This window comes from Oncorhynchus gorbuscha, unplaced genomic scaffold (genome assembly GCF_021184085.1).
Source record: "Oncorhynchus gorbuscha isolate QuinsamMale2020 ecotype Even-year unplaced genomic scaffold, OgorEven_v1.0 Un_scaffold_390, whole genome shotgun sequence".
In the NCBI taxonomy this organism is placed as follows: Eukaryota; Metazoa; Chordata; class Actinopteri; order Salmoniformes; family Salmonidae; genus Oncorhynchus; species Oncorhynchus gorbuscha.
The window spans coordinates 884,246-907,645 of NW_025745238.1; the positions used below are offsets into that span (position 1 = coordinate 884,246).

At 45.8% G+C, this 23,400-nt stretch overlaps 1 protein-coding gene across 1 annotated transcript in view; it reads right to left on the minus strand.

The window, feature by feature from the left end:
• The window catches only part of LOC124018088 (neogenin-like), a 63,633-nt gene that overhangs the window by 39,039 nt on the left and 1,194 nt on the right, over window positions 1-23,400 (minus strand). Inside the window, 8 exon segments of the mRNA XM_046333343.1 lie at window positions 659-703; window positions 706-767; window positions 2,967-3,112; window positions 8,964-9,013; window positions 9,180-9,210; window positions 9,212-9,328; window positions 17,298-17,437; window positions 22,273-22,427. Coding sequence (XP_046189299.1) covers window positions 659-703; window positions 706-767; window positions 2,967-3,112; window positions 8,964-9,013; window positions 9,180-9,210; window positions 9,212-9,328; window positions 17,298-17,437; window positions 22,273-22,427 — 746 coding nt within the window.

Here is a 23,400-nt window from a genome sequence, read left to right on the forward strand (position 1 = left end):
CTACCCAATAGAGGTAAGGATCAGGGCTGAGGTCTTTGACTGGTCAGTGTATTAAGGGAAGAGGTAAGGATCAGGGCTGTGCTTTGAAATGGTTTGAGGGAAGAGGTGAATCAGGGCTGAGGTAGAGGGATTTGACTGGTCAGTGTATTAAGAAATGTAATCAGGGCTGAGGTTTGTGTGCAGAATCAGGGACAGGCTAGGTCCATCAGTTTGACTGGTCAGATTAGAATACTGTCCAAACTTTCCTTTCAGTGGGCTAAAGATCAGGCCTAAAGGATGTACAAGCAGTGCATCCCTCACTAAGGACCACTCATCGAGACTGGTCATGCAGGAAGACACTAAATCATTTGAAGACTGTAAGTATTTCAAAGAGGAAGTCAATGATTTCTTTGCTTGTATTAAGGGAAAATCTATAACTCTGATCAGGGCTGAGGATCAGAGAGAGCTTTGACTGGTGTGTATTAAGGGAAAGAGAGGTAAAGATCAGGGCTGATCAAGAGAGATTTGACTGGTCAGTGTATTAAGAGAAGAGCTAAGGATCAGGGCTGATCAAGAGATTTGACTGGTCAGTGTATTAAGAGAAGAGGTAAGGATCAGGGCTGAGAGAGGGATTTGACTGGTCAGTGTATCAAGGGAAGAGGTAAGGAGAGAGTTTTACCGTCCAGGTGCTCAAGAGAGGTCTCTGCGGTGCTCCACTCTGTGGCGGGCCGTCGTCGTTCACTGTGATGGCTGATACTCTGATCGTGTACTCTGTCCCCCCGCTCAAGACCTGACCACAACAACATCACAGATAGAGAATTAGTCAGAGTCAGATCAGGAGATTCCTCCCTCTTCTAGTGCGCCCTCATCTTGTTCCTCCCCCTCAATCAAGTGCTTTGAAATGTTTGAGGCGAAGTGAATAAGTAGTGCGCTCTTTTGACAGGCAGACCAAGAGAGGGTTTGTGTGCAGAATCAGCCACAGGCTAGGTCCATCAGTTTCTGCAGTTAGATCAAACTTTCCTTTCAGTGGGCTTCTTAAAGGATGTACAAGCAGTGCATCCGTGATCAAGAGAGAGAAGACGTAATATTTCAAGAGGAAGTCTTTGCTTGTGTCGTGATCAAGAGAGAGCTCGTCGTCGTGATCAAGAGAGAGCTCGTCGTCGTGATCAAGAGAGAGCTCGTCGTCGTGATCAAGAGAGAGCTCGTCGTCGTGATCAAGAGAGAGCTCGTCGTCGTGATCAAGAGAGAGCTCGTCGTCGTGATCAAGAGAGCTCGTCGTCGTGATCAAGAGAGAGCTCGTCGTCGTGATCAAGAGAGAGCTCGTCGTCGTGATCAAGAGAGAGCTCGTCGTCGTGATCAAGAGAGAGCTCGTCGTCGTGATCAAGAGAGAGCTCGTCGTCGTGATCAAGAGAGCTCGTCGTCGTGATCAAGAGAGAGCTCGTCGTCGTGATCAAGAGAGAGCTCGTCGTCGTGATCAAGAGAGAGCTCGTCGTCGTGATCAAGAGAGAGCTCGTCGTCGTGATCAAGAGAGAGCTCGTCGTCGTGATCAAGAGAGAGCTCGTCGTCGTGATCAAGAGAGAGCTCGTCGTCAAGTGAGCAAGAGAGAGCTCGTCGTCGTGATCAAGAGAGAGCTCGTCGTCGTGATCAAGAGAGCTCGTCGTCGTGATCAAGAGAGAGCTCGTCGTCGTGATCAAGAGAGAGCTCGTCGTCCTCTTTCCAATCCAATGGGTTTGATAGAGATGAACCTTCTGCCATTGATCACGATGCGTCTGTGGGGGAATTTACACATGAGCCGTTTGAATGTAGCCCAAGCAAGCCGTTCCCGATAGAAAACTCAGAGAAGAAAGAGGACACTGTTTACTCCTGGAGGAGTGGAGCCATGGATCCCATCACCGCTGTGGGTCACCATCACCGCCACACTGCTGGGTCGGCTACATCACCGCCACACTGCTGGGTCGGCTACATCACCGCCACACTGCTGGGTCGGCTACATCACCGCCACACTGCTGGGTCGGCACCATCACCGCCACACTGCTGGGTCGGCTACATCACCGCCACACTGCTGGGTCGGCTACATCACCGCCACACTGCTGGGTCGGCTACATCACCGCCACAGGCGTGTTTTGGAAATTCAAAGTCGTGGAACCACCCGCTGTTTTTAAAGAACATGTAGCTGCACTAACTGGTGCACACATTTTCTTAAGAGTCGGATTGGACTTATCTGTTTGGACGCTAAATGCTAATCGTGTCGTCTCTCCCTTCACTACTACGGGCTGTCCCTGAGGCAGACTGCTGAAAACCACCCAGACACTCCAGGACTCCAAGGCTCTAGAAAGAAAATCTCTAGCTTAAATGCCTTTGAACCAAGAAACACCCCTGTTGCACCCCAAATATAAATCGGGTTTGACTTTCAAGTGTGTATTCTCTTTGATGCTGCACCACACAGCGTGAGACGGGGCCAGAAAAGTTGCTGAGACAACATGTAATATTCATTGCCGTCGCTACAGTCTGATATGTATTGTACTACAGTAACGGTATAATAGCAGTTTGGATGTGAGATGTTGAAGTAACACAGACGATGAAGGAAAATGATGACTCCAAACAACACGCCAGACAAAAAGCTAAAATGAAAAGCGCTCCAGTGATACAACATCTGGTCCTATGGGACCACAGTATTCAACTTAGAAACTTCCAATTAATAATAAATAATAATAATATATGGCTTTTATCCAAAGTCAGTTAAACTACCAGCAGTAGCGCCATGCTCTAGAGGACCACACCAATTGGCTCCAAAAGTTAAACTACCAGCAGTAGCAATCTGAAAAAACTAGACTTGTTTTAGAACACGCTAATCAATAATCACATGATTTCCCATGTAAGATATTGCATGTGCATGACTAATTCAACTCCGTGATGAGTCATGTGATGAGTACGTGATGAGTACGTGATGAGTACGTGACGTGGACTTGGTATGATAGGAGAGCTTACCGTCGATGAGTTGGAATAGCTGGGTGCCTCCCGTGGTTTCTGCCGCCTCGCTCTTCCGCGTTCCTTTCCGGTAACGGATCTTATACCCAGTAATCTCGCCGTTCTGGGCGCCTGGTGGTGGGGGCTGCCATCGGACCATGATGCTCTGGGTAGGGGTGTGGAACGACACACAGTGAGTACATAGTCTAAGACACGGGGGTTACAGTTTCTACTGCTGAACCACAGGGAAATGGTCATATTCACAGAAAACTGACCCACTGTTTTCAATGTCAACTTTTTCCATTCACAAATTTCATTTCACTTCCTGAATTGCAATGGATTCGAGCCCAACCCAAGGACAATACTGAATAATCTCTAGCTGCCACCATTGACTTTAGAGGTGGAATGACAACCACAGGACTTTGCAGATAAAATCACACCAGGGCAATGAGTGGGTGGTTATGGCAATACACAGTAACACCACTCGCTGTGACATTGACGTCACAGGGCTAACCTGACCAAGGTCAAAGGCGACATTACACCGGCCTCACAAAGCCTTACACCAGTCTTATACCAGCCTCACAAAGCCTTACACCAGTCTTATACCAGCCTCACACCAGTCTTATACCAGCCTCACACCAGTCTTATACCAGCCTCACACCAGTCTTATACCAGTCTTATACCAGCCTCACAAAGCCTTTCACCAGTCTTATACCAGCCTCACAAAGCCTTGCAAAGCCTTGCACCAGTCTTATACCGGCCTCACAAAGCCTTACACCAGTCTTATACCGGCCTCACAAAGCCCTACACCGGCCTCACAAAGCCTTGCACCAGTCTTATACCGGCCTCACAAAGCCTTACACCAGTCTTATACCAGACTCACAAAGCCTTGCACCAGTCTTATACCGGCCTCACAAAGCCTTGCACCAGTCTTATACCAGCCTCACAAAGCCTTGCACCAGTCTTATACCGGCCTCACAAAGCCTTGCACCACTCTTATACCAGCCTCACAAAGCCTTATGCCAGTCTTATACCAGCCTCACAAAGCCTTGCACCACTCTTATACCGGCCTCACAAAGCCTTGCACCACTCTTATACCAGCCTCACAAAGCCTTGCACCACTCTTATACCAGCCTCACAAAGCCTTGCACCAGTCTTATACCGGCCTCACAAAGCCTTGCACCACTCTTATACCAGCCTCACAAAGCCTTATGCCAGTCTTATACCAGCCTCACAAAGCCTTATGCCAGTCTTATACCAGCCTCACAAAGCCTTGCACCAGTCGTAAAGCAGACTGATGTTAGAGGGTAATGTAGTGGTGAAGGAGAAGAGAACAGGCTGTCTGTTGGCGAAAGGAGGAAATAAAGACATTCATAATAAATAAAGAGTGGAGGAGAGGAGCCCTGGTGAGAGGAGCCCTGGTGAGAGGAGCCCTGGTGAGAGGAGCCCTGGTGAGAGGAGCCCTGGTGAGAGGAGCCCTGGTGAGAGGAGCCCCCTGGTGAGAGGAGTGGCTCCCAGCGAGAGAGAGAGTGATGGATTCAGGTCCTTAGCTGCAGGCCCTGCAGTGCACTGTGGGATGGTGTGGAAGGAGGGAGGAGAGATACTGTAGACTGGGTGTGTGTGTGTGAAGGGACGGGTGGGGGAACTCAGCGTGAGAGAGGAGTTAATTAACACAACCCCACTGTCGCTCACACACACACACACAAAAAAACACACATGCACGCCAACATTAACACACATCCGTGAGTTGGGGAACAGCACTAATTAAATCTGTGCTAAGTGTGTTCAATTAGTTCATTTCCATTTTCTTATAGTGCGTTCTTATTTCAGCTACATGCTTTCCCCTCACCCCTTCCCCCCCTTCTCTAAAATACAAGTTAAATTGAGGGGGGGGGGGGGTTGTGGTTCACATGTTGAGACTACACTTCCCCTTGTATGTTAGTTTTCAACCCTCAGGCCTGACTGACTGACACGGCCCACAGGACAGAGCAAATTAAACAATTAAAATGAGAAATTGCATTTTGTGTCTTAATCTAATTAGAAATGTATTTTATAATGATATTCATCCATATAAGGCCATTCATTACTGGTATCAAACGGTAACATACAGGACAAGTCTGACAAAGGAAGAACAAAGTAAAACCTGATCTGATTGACCAGTAAACAGAACAAATAAGATCACAAACCAGTTCTAGATGCAAGTCAGACTGAATCCATTTCTAAATACGTGCTACTATAGTGGTGCTAAATACACACCCATCTCTATAGTGGTACTAAATACACCCCCATCTCTATAGTGGTACTAAATACACCCCATCTCTATAGTGGTACTAAATACACCCCACCCATCTCTATAGTGGTACTAAATACACCCCCATCTCTATAGTGGTACTAAATACACCCCCATCTCTATAGTGGTACTAAATACACCCCCATCTCTATAGTGGTACTAAATACACCCCCATCTCTATAGTGGTACTAAATACACCCCCATCTCTATAGTGGTACTAAATACACCCCCCATCTCTATAGTGGTACTAAATACACCCCCATCTCTATAGTGGTACTAAATACACCCCCCATCTCTATAGTGGTACTAAATACACCCCCATCTCTATAGTGGTACTAAATACACCCCCATCTCTATAGTGGTACTAAATACACCCCCATCTCTATAGTGGTACTAAATACACCCCCATCTCTATAGTGGTGCTAAATACACCCCCATCTCTATAGTGGTACTAAATACACCCCCATCTCTATAGTGGTACTAAATACACCCCCATCTCTATAGTGGTACTAAATACACCCCCATCTCTATAGTGGTACTAAATACACCCCCATCTCTATAGTGGTACTAAATACACCCCCATCTCTATAGTGGTACTAAATACACCCCCATCTCTATAGTGGTACTAAATACACCCCATCTCTATAGTGGTACTAAATACACCCCCATCTCTATAGTGGTACTAAATACACCCCATCTCTATAGTGGTACTAAATACACCCCCATCTCTATAGTGGTACTAAATACACCCCCATCTCTATAGTGGTACTAAATACACCCCCATCTCTATAGTGGTACTAAATACACCCCCATCTCTATAGTGGTACTAAATACACCCCCATCTCTATAGTGGTACTAAATACACCCCCATCTCTATAGTGGTACTAAATACACCCCATCTCTATAGTGGTACTAAATACACCCCCATCTCTATAGTGGTACTAAATACACCCCCATCTCTATAGTGGTACTAAATACACCCCCATCTCTATAGTGGTACTAAATACACCCCATCTCTATAGTGGTACTAAATACACCCCCATCTCTATAGTGGTACTAAATACACCCCCATCTCTATAGTGGTACTAAATACACCCCCATCTCTATAGTGGTACTAAATACACCCCATCTCTATAGTGGTACTAAATACACCCCCATCTCTATAGTGGTACTAAATACACCCCCATCTCTATAGTGGTACTAAATACACCCCATCTCTATAGTGGTACTAAATACACCCCCATCTCTATAGTGGTACTAAATACACCCCCCCCATCTCTATAGTGGTACTAAATACACCCCCATCTCTATAGTGGTACTAAATACACCCCATCTCTATAGTGGTACTAAATACACCCCCATCTCTATAGTGGTACTAAATACACCCCCCCATCTCTATAGTGGTACTAAATACACCCCACCCATCTCTATAGTGGTACTAAATACACCCCCCCATCTCTATAGTGGTACTAAATACACCCCCATCTCTATAGTGGTACTAAATACACCCCCCATCTCTATAGTGGTACTAAATACACCCCCATCTCTATAGTGGTACTAAATACACCCCCCCATCTCTATAGTGGTACTAAATACACCCCCATCTCTATAGTGGTACTAAATACACCCCCATCTCTATAGTGGTACTAAATACACCCCCATCTCTATAGTGGTACTAAATACACCCCATCTCTATAGTGGTACTAAATACACCCCATCTCTATAGTGGTACTAAATACACCCCCATCTCTATAGTGGTACTAAATACACCCCCATCTCTATAGTGGTACTAAATACACCCCCATCTCTATAGTGGTACTAAATACACCCCATCTCTATAGTGGTACTAAATACACCCCATCTCTATAGTGGTACTAAATACACCCCCCCATCTCTATAGTGGTACTAAATACACCCCATCTCTATAGTGGTACTAAATACACCCCCATCTCTATAGTGGTACTAAATACACCCCCATCTCTATAGTGGTACTAAATACACCCCCATCTCTATAGTGGTACTAAATACACCCCCATCTCTATAGTGGTACTAAATACACCCCCATCTCTATAGTGGTACTAAATACACCCCCCATCTCTATAGTGGTACTAAATACACCCCCATCTCTATAGTGGTACTAAATACACCCCCATCTCTATAGTGGTACTAAATACACCCCCATCTCTATAGTGGTACTAAATACACCCCCATCTCTATAGTGGTACTAAATACACCCCCATCTCTATAGTGGTACTAAATACACCCCCATCTCTATAGTGGTACTAAATACACCCCCCCATCTCTATAGTGGTACTAAATACACCCCCATCTCTATAGTGGTACTAAATACACCCCCATCTCTATAGTGGTACTAAATACACCCCCCATCTCTATAGTGGTACTAAATACACCCCACCCATCTCTATAGTGGTACTAAATACACCCCACCCATCTCTATAGTGGTACTAAATACACCCCCCCATCTCTATAGTGGTACTAAATACACCCCCCCATCTCTACAGTGGTACTAAATACACCCCCCCATCTCTATAGTGGTACTAAATACACCCCCATCTCTATAGAGGTACTAAATACACCCCACCCATCTCTATAGTGGTACTAAATACACCCCACCCATCTCTATAGTGGTACTAAATACACCCCACCCATCTCTATAGTGGTACTAAATACACCCCACCCATCTCTATAGTGGTACTAAATACACCCCACCCATCTCTATAGTGGTACTAAATACACCCCACCCATCTCTATAGTGGTACTAAATACACCCCACCCATCTCTATAGTGGTACTAAATACACCCCCATCTCTATAGTGGTACTAAATACACCCCCATCTCTATAGTGGTACTAAATACATCCCCCATCTCTATAGTGGTACTAAATACACCCCCATCTCTATAGTGGTACTCAATACACCCCCATCTCTATAGTGGTACTAAATACACCCCCATCTCCGTCTGCTAAATGACTTAAATGTAAATGTAAATGATGGTACTAAATACACCCCCATCTCTATAGTGGTACTCAATACACCCCCATCTCTATAGTGGTACTAAATACACCCCCATCTCTATAGTGGTACTAAATACACCCGCCCATCTCTATAGTGGTACTAAATACACCCGCCCATCTCTATAGTGGTACTAAATACACCCGCCCATCTCTATAGTGTTACTAAATACACCCCCATCTCTATAGTGGTACTAAATACACGCCCATCTCTATAGTGGTACTAAATACACCCGCCCATCTCTATAGTGGTACTAAATACACCCCGCCCATCTCTATAGTGGTACTAAATACACCCCCATCTCTATATTGGTACTAAATACACCCCGCCCATCTCTATAGTGGTACTAAATACACCAAGCCGCAAGATGTCCTGACTCCTGGCTCATTCACAAACGGACACAAGTGAGCTGGATAGAAAGCCTTCCTGTGTGAGATGAGCCTCTAGATGTGTGAGCCTCTAGGAGTTGTGATAGAGAGAGAGAGACGAAAGCCTTCAGACAGGCACAGTCTCCAGCCGCTTACTGGGTGGGTCGATACAGGTTTCAAGCACAACGCTAGCAGTCTGAGTGTGAGCTGAGCCCACTGACAAGAGCTAATGGCATGGAAAACAGGGTTCGGCCCACAGCTATCACATCACCTGAGAGGTAGGGAGAGTGTCTGCGTGCTAAAGAGAAGTGGCTGACTTGTGCTTACCTTTGAGTTGTGAACTTCCACAGTGAGGTTTTGAGGAGGGGCACTGGGGACTGTAGGGGTAAAAACAAGGTGTTTTACTCTTTAGAACTCAAGAGAGATCACGTCAACACACCAGGTCTTTAACATCTTCCTCTTCAGAAAGAAGACTACCCGTTGTGATCTACCCATTTCTCCTATGAGAGAAGAGTTCCGCTCCTTCATCTGTCCCCTGCTTACCATCAGACAGGGTGGTGACTGATACTGTCTCCTGTGGACACTCCCGGACCGTGCTTGTTGAAGGCCACCACTCGAATGCTGTACTCTGTGAACTTCTTCAGACCCATCAAGGTGTAGGACAGAGCTCCAGCGTCTATGTCCTGAGAGGTTGAGAAGAGAGGTGGTACACACAAAGTTAAGTATGTGCTTCTGTAGATTTATTTTGTACTTCTCCTTGTTTTGTACTACTACTACCACCATCACCACTACCATTACCACCACTATCACTACCACTACCACCACTACTACTATTACTATCACCACCACCATTACCACCACTATCTACTATCACCACCACCACTACTACTACTACCACCATCACCACCCCACCATTACAACCACCACTACTACTATCACCACCGCTACTACTACTACTATCACCACCACCACTACTGCTATCACCACCGCTGCTCCCACTAATACTACCACCACTAATACTACTACTACAACTACTACTACTATCACAACTACCACTACCACCACTATTACCACTACCACCACAACTACTACTATCACCACCACCACTCCCACCGTTACTACTACTACCACCACCACTAGTATTACCACCACCACAACTACTATCACCACTACTACTACTACTACCACCATCACTACTACTACTATCGCCACTGCTACTACCACCACCATCACCACTACTACCGCCACCGCTACTACCACCACCATCACCACTACTACCGCCACCGCTACTACCACCACCATCACCACTACTATCGCCACCGCTACTACCACCAACTACCACTACTACTATCAACGCCACTACTATGATCACCACCGCCATCACTACTATTACTACCACCACTATTACTATCACCACTACTCCCCACCGCCACCATTGCTACTACTACCACCACCATTGCTACTACTACCACCCACCATTACCACTACTATCACCGCCACTACTATCGCCACCGCTATTACTACTACTACTACTATCACCACCGCTACTACTACTATCACCATTACCACTATTACTATCACCACTACTACTACTACCACCACTATCACTATCACCACTACTACTACTACCACCACTATCACTATCACCACCGCTACTACCACCACTACCACCACTACCACCACTACTATTGCCACCAATACTACTACCACCACCACTGTTACTATCATCACCACCACCACTACTACCACTATCCCCACCAGTACTACTACTATCACCACCACCACCACCACTACTACTACCACTACTGTCACAACTACCACTATCACCACCAGTACTACTACTATCACCACCACCACCACCACCACCACTACTACTACTATCAATAATACTACCACCACCACTATCACAACTACCACTACTACTATCACCACCACCCCACGACTACTATCACTACCACTACTACCACTACCACCACCACCACCACCACTATCATTATTACTACCATCACTACTACCACTACTACTATCATTACTACCAGCATCACTACAACCACTACTACTACTACCACTACTATCACCACCACTACTACTACCATTCCTACCACCATCCCCACCACTACTACCACCATCCCTACCACCATCCCCACCACTACTACCACCATCCCCACCACTACTACCACCATCCCCACCACTACTACCATCACCACCACTACCATCATCCCCACTACTACTATCCCCACTACTACTACCATCCCCACGACCACCACTACTACTACTATCATCACCACTACTACTACTATCATCACCACCACTACTACCATCATCACCACCACTACCATCCCCACCACTACCATCCCCACCACTACCATCCCCACCACTACCATCCCCACCACTACTACTATCACCACCACTACTACTACTATCACCACCACTACTACTACTATCACCACCACTACCATCATCCCCACTACTACTATCTCCACTACTACTATCCCCTACGACCACCACTACTACTACTACCATCACCACCACTACTACTACCATCATCACCACCACCACTACTACTACCATCATCACACAGCACCACTACTACCATCATCACCACTACCATCCCCACCACTACTACCACCACCCCCACCACCACCACTAATACTACCATCACCACCACTACTACTACCATCACCACCACTACTACTACTATCACCACCTCTACTACTACTATCCCCACCTCTACTACTACTATCACCACCTCTACTACTACTATCACCACCTCTACTACTATCCCCACCACTATTACGGTCACCACTACTACGGTCACCACTACTACGATCACCACTACTACGGTCACCACTACTACGATCACCACTACTACGATCACCACTAACACCACCACCAGTACTACTGTCACCACCACTGTCATTATTACTACCATCACTACTACTACTATCATTACTTCCAGTATCACTACTACCACCACTTCTACTACCATCACCACCACTACTAATCATCACCGCTACTGCTGCCGCCGCCACCACCACCGCTACTGCCACACACACACACACATATATATACCCACATATAACCCCCTGCACCCGCATAAACACACTCACCCACCATATCTAAAAATAAGCCAATTTTCATTTCAGCCCTTTTGTATACTGTATAGTGACACTAACCAGATCTCTATCCACCTTTTCATGCAGGACAGTACATGTTGGATACAAAAAGTCACGACAGCCCTGGTGGAAAGTGCTAATTTGTCGTCAAACTTTCCAAAATGTCCAGAAAACAAAATACGCTAGACAAGGTGAGATCTTTTTGTGTCGGTAAAATGAATTATGCAAGAAATGCTGGTTGAAACACCAAGTCACTCGGCTCCGTCATATCTTCACATGGTCTCTCCCATCATTGCCATGCGGATGACAACTACTTTTCTGGTTCCTCCCTTCTGACACCTACACTACCGTTCAAAAGTTTGGGGTCACTTAGAAATGTCCTTGTTTTGTCCATCAAAATCACATCAAATTGATCAGCATCTCAGTGTCGACTAGTGATGCAACCGATATGACATTTTTGGCCGATACCGATACTGATATTTTCCTTGCCAAAAACCACAATTGGATAAGCATTCTAGTACAGTTAAATAGTTAACACACATGGACGGAGTTCGGTCCAAGGCACTGCATCTCAGTGCAAGAGGCACACATGACAGTCCCTGGTTCGAATCCAGGGTGTATCACATCAGGCTGTGATTGGGAGTCCTATCGGGCAGCGTACAATTGGCCCAGCATCATCCGGGCCGTCATTGTAAATAAGAATATGTTCTTAACTGACTTGCCGAGTTAAATAAAGGTTACACACACACAAAAAATTTAAAGTTATTTTGTTGGCATTTATGCATGTCCCATTACCAGTAAAACATAATCAAAACCCATTTTTCACTTACTTGCTGTGCTGTTTTGTTGTTAATTTGTTCAGTCGTTTAATAATAAATAATAAATAACATGACAATCTTTTCAGTAGCTATAGTTAGCTAGCTAACATCTAAATAACCCTAATTCATAAGAGAGTTCTTATTTCATTAATGGTGGTCGGACCCATCATGTGAAGCTAGCCACAATAAGGATTAGCCACAATAATGGACTTTGCGATTAGCCTTCAAAATAAAAGTATGGCATAATTCTACAATTTGTATTAATTTGCATCACTGTCAATGGCATACTTTTATTTTGAAGGCAAACCGCAAATTCCACTATTGTGCCTAATCCTTATTGTGGCTAGCTTCACACACATAACCTGGTCAGGTCGAGCCTCACTAGCCAGATGAAGCTAGCTGGCTGCTTATAACTTTAGCTTTGGGAAACAGGGTTAAGTAGCTGGCTAGCTATTTATTTTCATGAACTGAAGTTCAATTTCAATAGGCGAACAACAAGTGGCAACCTAGCGAATACTTACTCACAAGGAATCATTGCTAAGAATAATGAAAATGACTGCAGTTTTTCGGCTGGTTGTATTGGTGCTAGCTAGGTACCAAGCTAAAGCTAGCTACCCCAGAAGTTGGTCGAACAAATGATGCTTTATTACTAATGCGGTATGGTAAACACATCGTTCGTGGCAGATGTTTGCAGACTTTTTTGTACAGCTTTGACAGTGCTACTGTATCATCTTTTTTGACACGCAAAAAAGACCCAAACGACTTTCCATAGTATGTATGTCGTGAAGCTAATAGTGACGCTATTACAGTGTAACTCCGGTAGGGCAACATCTGAAAAATTGCGCACTTGGTAGTTTGTACCGGTGTTCGACCAGTCGGCAAAAGCCAACATCACCCACGACAGAGAACGTTTGATTGTCAAGGGCAATGAATTTCATTATCTTGGCTTTAATGGATTTCCCCTTTGAGTTGTCTCACTGAAATGTTTTTACTTTTTAAAATGACTTGTTGACTGCTCGATCCACACAGCAGACATTGTGGGCTAGGTTAGGAATGCTGTGTTGAACTTATAGCGCAACATTTTACATGGCGCCATTACGTCATGTACCTTCATTATATAGGTATGCACGTCAGCTTTGACATCAGTTTTGTACATCAGACATCGGCCGATACTGATGTTGGCATTTTTTGCGAATATTGGCTGATTACGATGTGTTCACTGATATATCGTGCATCCCTAGTGTAGACATTGTTAATGTTGTAAATGACTATTGTAGCTGGAAATATATCTACATTAGGTCTACAGAGGTCCATTATCAGAAACTCCTGTGTTCCAATTGCAGGTTGAGTTAGCTAATCCAAGTTTATCATTTTTAAAAGGCTAATTGATCATTTGAAATTATGTTAGCACAGCTGAAAACTTGTACTGATTAAAGAAGCAATAAAACTGGCCATCTTTAGACTAGTTGAGTATCTGGAGCATCAGCATTTGTGGGTTCGATTACAGGCTCAAAATGTCCAGAAACAAAGGACTTGCTTCTAAAACTCATCAGTCTATTTTTGTTCTGAGAAATGAAGGCTCTTCCATGTGAGAAATTGCCAAGAAACTGAAGATCTCATACAACGCTGTGTACTACTCCCTTCACAGAACAGGGCAAACTGGCTCTAACCAGAATAGAAAGAGTGGGAGGAACCGGTGCACAACTGAGCAAGAGGTCAAGTACATTAGTGTCTCTAGTTTGAGAAACAGACTCCTCACAAGTCCTCAACAGGCAGCTTCATTAAATAGAATCCGCAAAACACCAGTCTCAACATCAACAGTGAGGAGGCGACTCCGGGATGCTGGCCTCCTAGGCAGAGTTGTAAAGAAAAAGCCATCTCTCAGAATGGCCAATAAAAATAAAATACTAAAATGGGCAAAAGAACACAGACACTGGACAGAGGAACTCTCCCTCTGTCTGTTCTTAATCTTTTCTTTTATGATGAATTTCACAGGGTAGTGAAAGCGCCCAGTGACGAGCTTGATGCTCCTTTCCAATCAATATCACGGGTCTTATTCTGATGACATGATGATAAAAATAATCTTGCTCTTTTTGTCAATAATAATCTTATCATGTACAGTCGTGGCCAAAAGTTTTGAGGATGTGAAAATGAATATTTGTCAAAGTCTGCTGCCTCAGTTTGTATGATGGCAATTTGCATATATTCCAGAATGTCATGAAGAGTGACCAGATGAATAGCAATTAATTGCAAAGTCCCTCTGTCATGAAAATGAACTAAATCCCCCAAAAACATTTCCACTGCATTTCAGCCCTGCCACAAAAGGACCAGCTGACATGTCAGTGATTCTCTCGTTAACACAGGTGTGAGTGTTGATGAGGACAAGGCTGGAGATCACTCTGTCACGCTGATTGAGTTCGAATAACAGACTGGAAGCTTCAAAAGGAGGGTGGTGCTTGGAATCATTATTCTTCCTCTGTCAACAATGGTTACCTGCAAGGAAACGCATGCAGTCATCATTGCTTTGCACAAAAGGGGCTTCACAGGCAAGGATATTGCTGCCAGTAAGATTGCACCTAAATCAACCATTTATCAGGTCATCAAGAACTTCAAGGAGAGTGGTTCAATTGTTGTGAAGAAGGCTTCAGGGCGCCAAAGAAAGTCCAGCAAGCGCCAGGACCGTCTCCTAAAGTTGATTCAGCTGCGGGATCGGGGCACCACCAGTACAGACCTTGCTCAGGAATGGCAGCAGGCCGGTGCGAGTGCATCTGCGCGCACAGTGAGGCGAAGACTTTTGGAGAATGGCCTGGTGTCAAGAAGGGCAGCAAAGAAGCCACTTCTCGTCAGAAAAAACATCAGGGACAGACTGGGGTAAAGTTATTTTCTCTGATGAATCCCCTTTCCAATTGTTTGCGGCATCCGGGAAAAAGCTTGTCCGGAGAAGACAAGCTGAGCGCTACCATCAGTCCTGTGTCATGCCAACAGTAAAGCATCCTGAGACCATTCATGTGTGGGGTTGCTTCTCAGCCAAGGGAGTGGGCTCACTCACAGTTTTGCCTAAGAACACAGCCATGAATAAAGAATGGTACCAACACATCCTCAGAGAGCAACAGTTTTGTGACAAACAATGCCCTTTCCAGCATGATGGAGCACCTTGCCATAAGGCAAAAGTGATAACTAAGTGGTTCGGGGAACAAAACATCGATATTTTGAGTCAATGGCCAGTAAACTGCCCAGACCTTAATCCCATTGAGAACTTGTGGTCAATCCTAAAAAGGCAGGTGGTCAAACAAAAACCCACAAATTTTGACAAACTCCAAGCATTGATCATGCAAGAATGGGCTGCCATCAGTCAGGATGTAGCCCAGAAGTTAATTGACAGCATGCCAGGGCAGATTGCAGAGGTCTTGAAAAAGAAGGATCAACACCTCAAATATTGACTCTTGCATCAACTTCATGTCATTGTCAATAAAAGCCTTTGACACGTATGAAATGCTTGTAATTATACTTCAGTATCCATAGTAACATCTAACAAAAATATCTAGACACTGAAGCAGCAAACTTTGTGGAAATTAATATTTGTCATTCTCAAAACTTTTGGCCACAAATGTAGGCTAAACACACATTGTATCTGCGAGCTGTTGTCTATAGTGCACATGTCACAACCAGAGTTGGCACATTCACTATATACATCTTGTGTGACAAAACCATCAGTTGTTGGAAATGCGATAGAAACACTTCACTTTTTTCTTCTTCTGTACATGGGAGTTTAAACGCAAAAGTTATTTTATGGGCACTACGTCATCACGCACAGCCTTTTATCCGCAACAAGTCAATTTGATGGAAACAGTCTGATGGAAACAGTTATCTGGTGGGAAAATGCGCATATTGTTTTGATGCAGATTTTGTAAATTTTTTTTGCATAAAAATCTGTTGTCAATTGGATGGAAAACTAGCTACTTATTTGAAAAATCCCCTTCTATTTGGGTACTGCCCTAATCTTTGTCCCTGGGTAGTAAAACCACAGTGCCTAACTGTTCAACTGAAGTCAGGCGCGCCATTGTGACAGCTTCCTCCCTGTAGACATGCCACTTCCCGAAGCCTTCCCCGTCCCTGCCTCAATAATTCATCCACTCCAACACCCCGTTAGCTACCCTGTTCTCTGGATTCAACCTTTGTTCCTCTCTTTTCAGATAAAGAGATAGTCAGATAAGCCTCTTCTCTTCCTGTCAGAATCTCCCTCTCTCTCTCTAGGGAGCGAGGGACGGCAGCAGCAACAGCATCATTACTCGTTGTGCTGGCTGACATTTCATCCATTATCATATTAAAGGCTCTTTAACGCCTGGCTGGTTGGGCTGGCAGGGCTGGATGACTCAGGAGGCTGTGCTGCACTGTGGCCTGCTGGGAGACTGGGGAATGGGGAGGGTGGTGCTGCCAGCTATCTGATAGAGTGGGAATAGAGCAGAGGCTTTGGAACTTCAGGGGAACAGGAGTTTAAAGGCAGTCTACTGGGCTGTGACCGAGCTGGGACACTTCAATGGGCTATATGGTGCTGATGCTAAGCCGGGAAAAGCAACGGTTCATTTCGCTGTTCTGTTTTGCTTGTTTGCAATCTTGTTGTTATATCATCACAAGACTAATCTCTCTCATAGAATATGATGGATCACTATTTCAACATATAGGGCCATCTAACTCCCCACCCATCACACTGGGTCTTACCTGTTCAGGTCCAGACCCTTCTCCATATAGTAGACCTTGTAGGTGAGGACGTCTCCGTTACCAGTGAGGGGCGTGTCCCAACTGAGGGTGACGGAGGTGGGTGTGGTCGACACAGCCTGCAGGTTGGGGGCGGGGCCAGGAACTTGCACTGGAAACACCAAAGGATACAGCGGACACTTAGTATGAATCCCAAAATAAAAATACACAGGAAGGCATTCCCCCCAAATCTCAATATTTGTATTTTTTTTTTTTCATATGTAAGCCACATCATAAAACCACACTTGCACAAAACCACACTCTCATTCAATCACTTGGAGACAATTCGTTCCCAATTTGAAAGACAGCCATTTTGGAATGTCCCCGTTTTTTTCTTAAACCGCAAAGCCTGACACACATGCTGTGGTCATTTCCCCACATCATCCCACCAATCCCTCTAGCATGGTATTCCAGTAGGTGAGAGGGGGGAGCGGGGACAGACAAGGTCATGCTTGGTTTACAGAGGAATTTATTTGAAGTATTAAGTTAATTGGAATTGGTTAGCCGAGAGAGAGCGGCTGGGACTAAACCAAGTGGTTGAGGAAGGAGAGGGGTGTTTCCATTGTTGTTTGCTCTGCAGGGACGTGAGTCATTACATTCAATTAACGGCTCTGGTGCCGACCGGCGTAGCTGTTTAACACAAGACTGTGGTAGCAGGTGCTGAGAGCCACACATCTACTAGAGGATGTAGTCTCTAGACGGATAACGATAGGGTCTGAGAAACTGAGCTGTGTGGCAAATGTAATGCCTCATTAACCATACCTGGTCCTCAAGAGAGAACTTCTGTGGTGTTTAGGATGCTGTGTGTATGCATGTACACTACTGAAAGAAAATCAAATGTTTTGTCCATTAAAATAACATCAAATTGATCAGAAATACAGTGTAGACATTGTTAATGTTCTGTTTCAGAAGAAAGGTCTTTGTTTCTAGCCATTTTGAAGCTGTAATCGGCCCCACAAATGCTGATGCTCCAGATACTCAACTAGTCGAAAGAAGGCCAGTTTTATTGTTCTTTAATCAGAACAAGTTTTCAGCTGTGGTAACATAATTGCAAAAGAGGTTTCTAATGCTCAATGAGCCTTTTAAAATCATAAACTTAGATTAGCTAACACAACGTGTCATTGGAACACAGGAGTGACGGTTGCTGATAACGGGCCTCTGTATGCCTATGTAGATATTCCCATTTTAAAAAATCTGCCGTTTCCAGCTATAATAATCGTTTACAACATTAACAATGTCTACACTGTACTTATGATCAACTTGATGTCATTTTAATAGACCATTTTAAAAAATGTTCTTTCAAAAACAAGGACATTTCTAAGTGACCCCAAACTGTTGAATGGGAGTGTATATACAGCACCAGTCAAACGTCTGGACACACCTACTCGTTCCAGGGTTTTTCTTTATTTTATAAAACTATTTTCTACATTGTAGAATAATAGTGAAGACCTAAAAACGATTAAATAACACATATGGATTCATGTAGTAACCAAAACAAATCAAAATACACTGTATATTCACACACAAGGAACCTATAGCAGTGTTTTAACAGACAGACCATGTTGATTCTACATGTAATACAAACTACGCCTTTGTCCATCAAACATGGAAAATACTTGAGACCCCAGTTTCACTGACAAATACCCCAATTCTTCTCTAAGGGAAAGGAACATGTACCTTTGCTGTGCGTTAGCTGCAGATATGCCTGGCAGTACACGGAGGCTCTCATTTGTCAGTATATATAGTAGGTGTCTGTAAGATATATACAGTGAGGGATGCAGTGTGGTCGGTCCAGGTCGGGTACTTGGAATCAGGTCAACAGTTTAAACCTTTATTTATAACCTAGAAGAGATGCTGTCAGACAGAAAGACAAATTTGTCCCTGGCACTGGCTGCCCCCTTTGCTATCCCCACGGGTAGTTAGGCCCCCTGCCGGCACACATTATGGAGTGCCAGGTGCAAAGGACACAGGTAGAGAGGCAGAGACTGACCCAGAAATTGGGCAACAGCCGAGCCGTGATGGTGGGAGAGAGAAGGAGAGATGAATAGGCTGAGCTGTGAGGGAGAGAGAAGGAGAGATGAATAGGCTGAGCCGTGACGAGGGAGAGAGAAGGAGAGATGAATAGGCTGAGCTGAGAGGGAGAGAGGAGGACAGATGAATAGGCTGAGCCGTGACGAGGAGAGAGAAGGAGAGATGAATAGGCTGAGCCGTGAGAGGGAGAGAGAAGGAGAGATGAATAGGCTGAGCTGTGAGGGAGAGAGAAGGAGAGATGAATAGGCTGAGCCGTGACGAGGAGAGAGAAGGAGAGATGAATAGGCTGAGCCGTGAGGGAGAGAGAGAAGAGAGATGAATAGGCTGAGCTGTGAGGGAGAAAGAAGGAGAGATGAATAGGCTGAGCTGTGAGGGAGAGAGAAGGAGAGATGAATAGGCTGAGCTGTGAGGGAGAAAGAAGGAGAGATGAATAGGCTGAGCCGTGAGGGAGAAAGAAGGAGAGATGAATAGGCTGAGCCGTGAGGGAAGAAAGAAGGAGAGATGAATAGGCTGAGCCGTGATGAGGGAGAGAGAAGGAGAGATGAATAGGCTGAGCCGTGATGGTGGGAGAGAGAAGGAGAGATGAATAGGCTGAGCCGTGATGGTGGGAGAGAGAAGGAGAGATGAATAGGCTGAGCCGTGATGGTGGGAGAGAGAAGGAGAGATGGATAGGCTGAGCCGTGATGGTGGGAGAGAGAAGGAGAGATGAATAGGCTGAGCCGTGATGGTGGGAGAGAGAAGGAGAGATGGATAGGCTGAGCCGTGATGGTGGGAGAGAGAGGAGAGATGAATAGGCTGAGCCGTGATGGTGGGAGAGAGAAGGAGAGATGGATAGGCTGAGCCGTAGAGGAGGAGAGATGGATAGGGAGCCGTGAGGGGGAGAGAGGAGAGATGGATAGGCTGAGCCGTGATGGGGGAGAGAGGAGGAGAGATGGATAGGCTGAGCCGTGATGGGGGGAGAGAGGAGAGATGGATAGGCTGAGCCGTGATGGGGGAGAGAGGAGGAGAGATGGATAGGCTGAGCCGTGATGGGGGAGAGAGGAGGAGAGATGAATAGGCTGAGCCGTGAGGGGGAGAGAGAAGGAGAGATGGATAGGCTGAGCCGTGAGGGAGAGAGAAGGAGAGATGAATAGGCTGAGCCGTGAGGGAGAGAGAGGAGGAGAGATGAATAGGCTGAGCCGTGAGGGAGAGAGGAGGAGAGATGAATAGGCTGAGCCGTGAGGGAGAGAGAAGGAGAGATGAATAGGCTGAGCCGTGATGGAGGGAGGAGAGATGAATAGAGAGATGAATAGGCTGAGCCGTGAGGGAGAGAGAAGGAGAGATGAATAGGCTGAGCCGTGAGAGGAGAGAGAAGGAGAGATGAATAGGCTGAGCCGTGAGGGAAGAGAGAAGGAGAGATGAATAGGCTGAGCCGTGAGGGAGAGAGAGGAGGAGAGATGGATAGGCTGAGCCGTGATGGGAGAGAGAAGGAGAGATGAATAGGCTGAGCCGTGATGGGAAGAGAGAAGGAGAGATGAATAGGCTGAGCCGTGATGGTGGGAGAGAGAAGGAGAGATGAATAGGCTGAGCCGTGATGGGAGAGAGAAGGAGAGATGAATAGGCTGAGCCGTGAGGGAGAGAGAAGGAGAGATGAATAGGCTGAGCCGTGAGGGAGAGAGAAGGAGAGATGAATAGGCTGAGCCGTGATGAGGAAGAGAGAAGGAGAGATGAATAGGCTGAGCCGTGATGGTGGGCTGAGCCGTGAGGGAGAAGGGAGAGATGGATAGGCTGAGCCGTGATGAGGAAGAGAGAAGGAGAGATGAATAGGCTGAGCCGTGATGAGGGAGAAGAAGGAGAGATGGATAGGCTGAGCCGTGATGAGGAGAGAGAAGGAGAGATGAATAGGCTGAGCCGTGATGAGGAAGAGAGAAGGAGAGATGAATAGGCTGAGCTGAGAGGAGAGAAGGAGAGATGAATAGGCTGAGCTGATGAGGGAGAGAGAAGGAGAGATGAATAGGCTGAGCCGTGAGAGGGAGAGAGAAGGAGAGATGAATAGGCTGAGCTGTGAGGGAGAGAGAAGGAGAGATGGATAGGCTGAGCCGTGATGAGGAAGAAGAAGGAGAGATGAATAGGCTGAGCCGTGATGAGGAAGAGAGAAGGAGAGATGAATAGGCTGAGCTGTGAGGGAGAGAGAAGGAGAGATGGATAGGCTGAGCCGTGATGAGGGAGAGAGAAGGAGAGATGAATAGGCTGAGCTGTGAGGGAGAGAGAAGGAGAGATGAATAGGCTGAGCTGTGAGGGAGAGAGAAGGAGAGATGAATAGAAGGGTGTTCACCTCCACTGTGCCATAGAGGGGGAAGCCTTTAGCATGTCTACTGTAGAGCTGTGAGGGAAAACGCTCCAGTCACAACATCCTAAAAAGCCCTGGTATACACTGTGAATGGATACAGTGTCAATGTTTGACGGAGGAGGTATTACGGATTGGAGAACTGGAAGGAAGGAGGATGCATTTTAATTCAGCCTACCTACCATACCCCACTATACACACACACCCTTCTTCCTCAGCCACAGTATGGGAGGCCATGTTTAAACACACACCTCTCTCACAAACACACACACACCCTTCTTCCTCAGCCACAGTATGGGAGGCCATGTTTAAACACACATCTCGCTCACAAACACACACACACCTTCTTCCTCAGCCACAGTATGGGCGGTCATGTTTAAACACACACCTCACACACCTCTCTCACACACACAGGTAAGTAACTAGAAGGAAATGAACAACCACTACAGAGGATGTTTCTACGGCCTAGAAAGGAGAGGACTGTAAGTCCTCTGAGCGACAGTGGGGTGGTCTGGTTGGTGGTTCATGTTTATCCCTGTGTAAGTGTTTATTTGTAGAGTATACAGCATGTTTGTCTGTGTGTGTCTTACCTTCACCCTGGGTGGCCACCTTGAGGACGGCAGAGCTCTCTCCCAGGCCGTTCTTGTTGTGTGCCACCACCCGGAACTTGTACTTGGAGTCGGGCATCAGGTTCTGAATGGTGACCTGCATCTCACCTGGCCGACTGGTGTTCAGGATACGCTCCCTGAGACACACACACACACACACACACACACAACAGCCCAGTTAGTGCGCGCGCACACACACCAACAACAGCCCAGTTAGTGCGCGCGCGCACACACACCATCAACAGCCCGGTTAGTGTACACACTATCAACAGCCCGGTTAGTGTACACACTATGAACAGCCCGGTTAGTGTACACACTATCAACAGCCCGGTTAGTGTACACACTATCAACAGCCCGGTTAGTGTACACACTATCAACAGCCCGGTTAGTGTACACACTATCAACAGCCCGGTTAGTGTACACACTATCAACAGCCCGGTTAGTGTACACACAACAGCCCGGTATCAATCACAGCCCGGTTAGTGTACACACTATCAACAGCCCGTTAGTGTACACACTATCAACAGCCCAGTTAGTGTACACACTATCAACAGCCCAGTTAGTGTACACACTATCAACAGCCCAGTTAGTGTACACACTATCAACAGCCCAGTTAGTGTACACACTATCAACAGTTAGTGTACACACTATCAACAGCCCAGTTAGTGTACACACTATCAACAGCCCAGTTAGTGTACACACTATCAACAGCCCGGTTAGTGTACACACTATCAACAGCCCGGTTAGTGTACACACTATCAACAGCCCAGTTAGTGTACACACTATCAACAGCCCGATTAGTTAGTGTACACACTATCAACAGCCCAGTTAGTGTACACACTATCAACAGCCCGGTTAGTGTACACACTATCAACAGCCCAGTTAGTGTACACACTATCAACAGCCCAGTTAGTGTACACACTATCAACAGCCCAGTTAGTGTACACACTATCAACAAGTTAGTGTACAAGCCCGGTTAGTGTACACACTATCAACAGCCTTGATTACACACTTCAACAGCCCAGTTACAGTGTATTTACAGACTACACAGCCCGATTAGTGTACACACTATCAACAGCCCAGTTAGTGTACACTATCAACAGGGTTAGT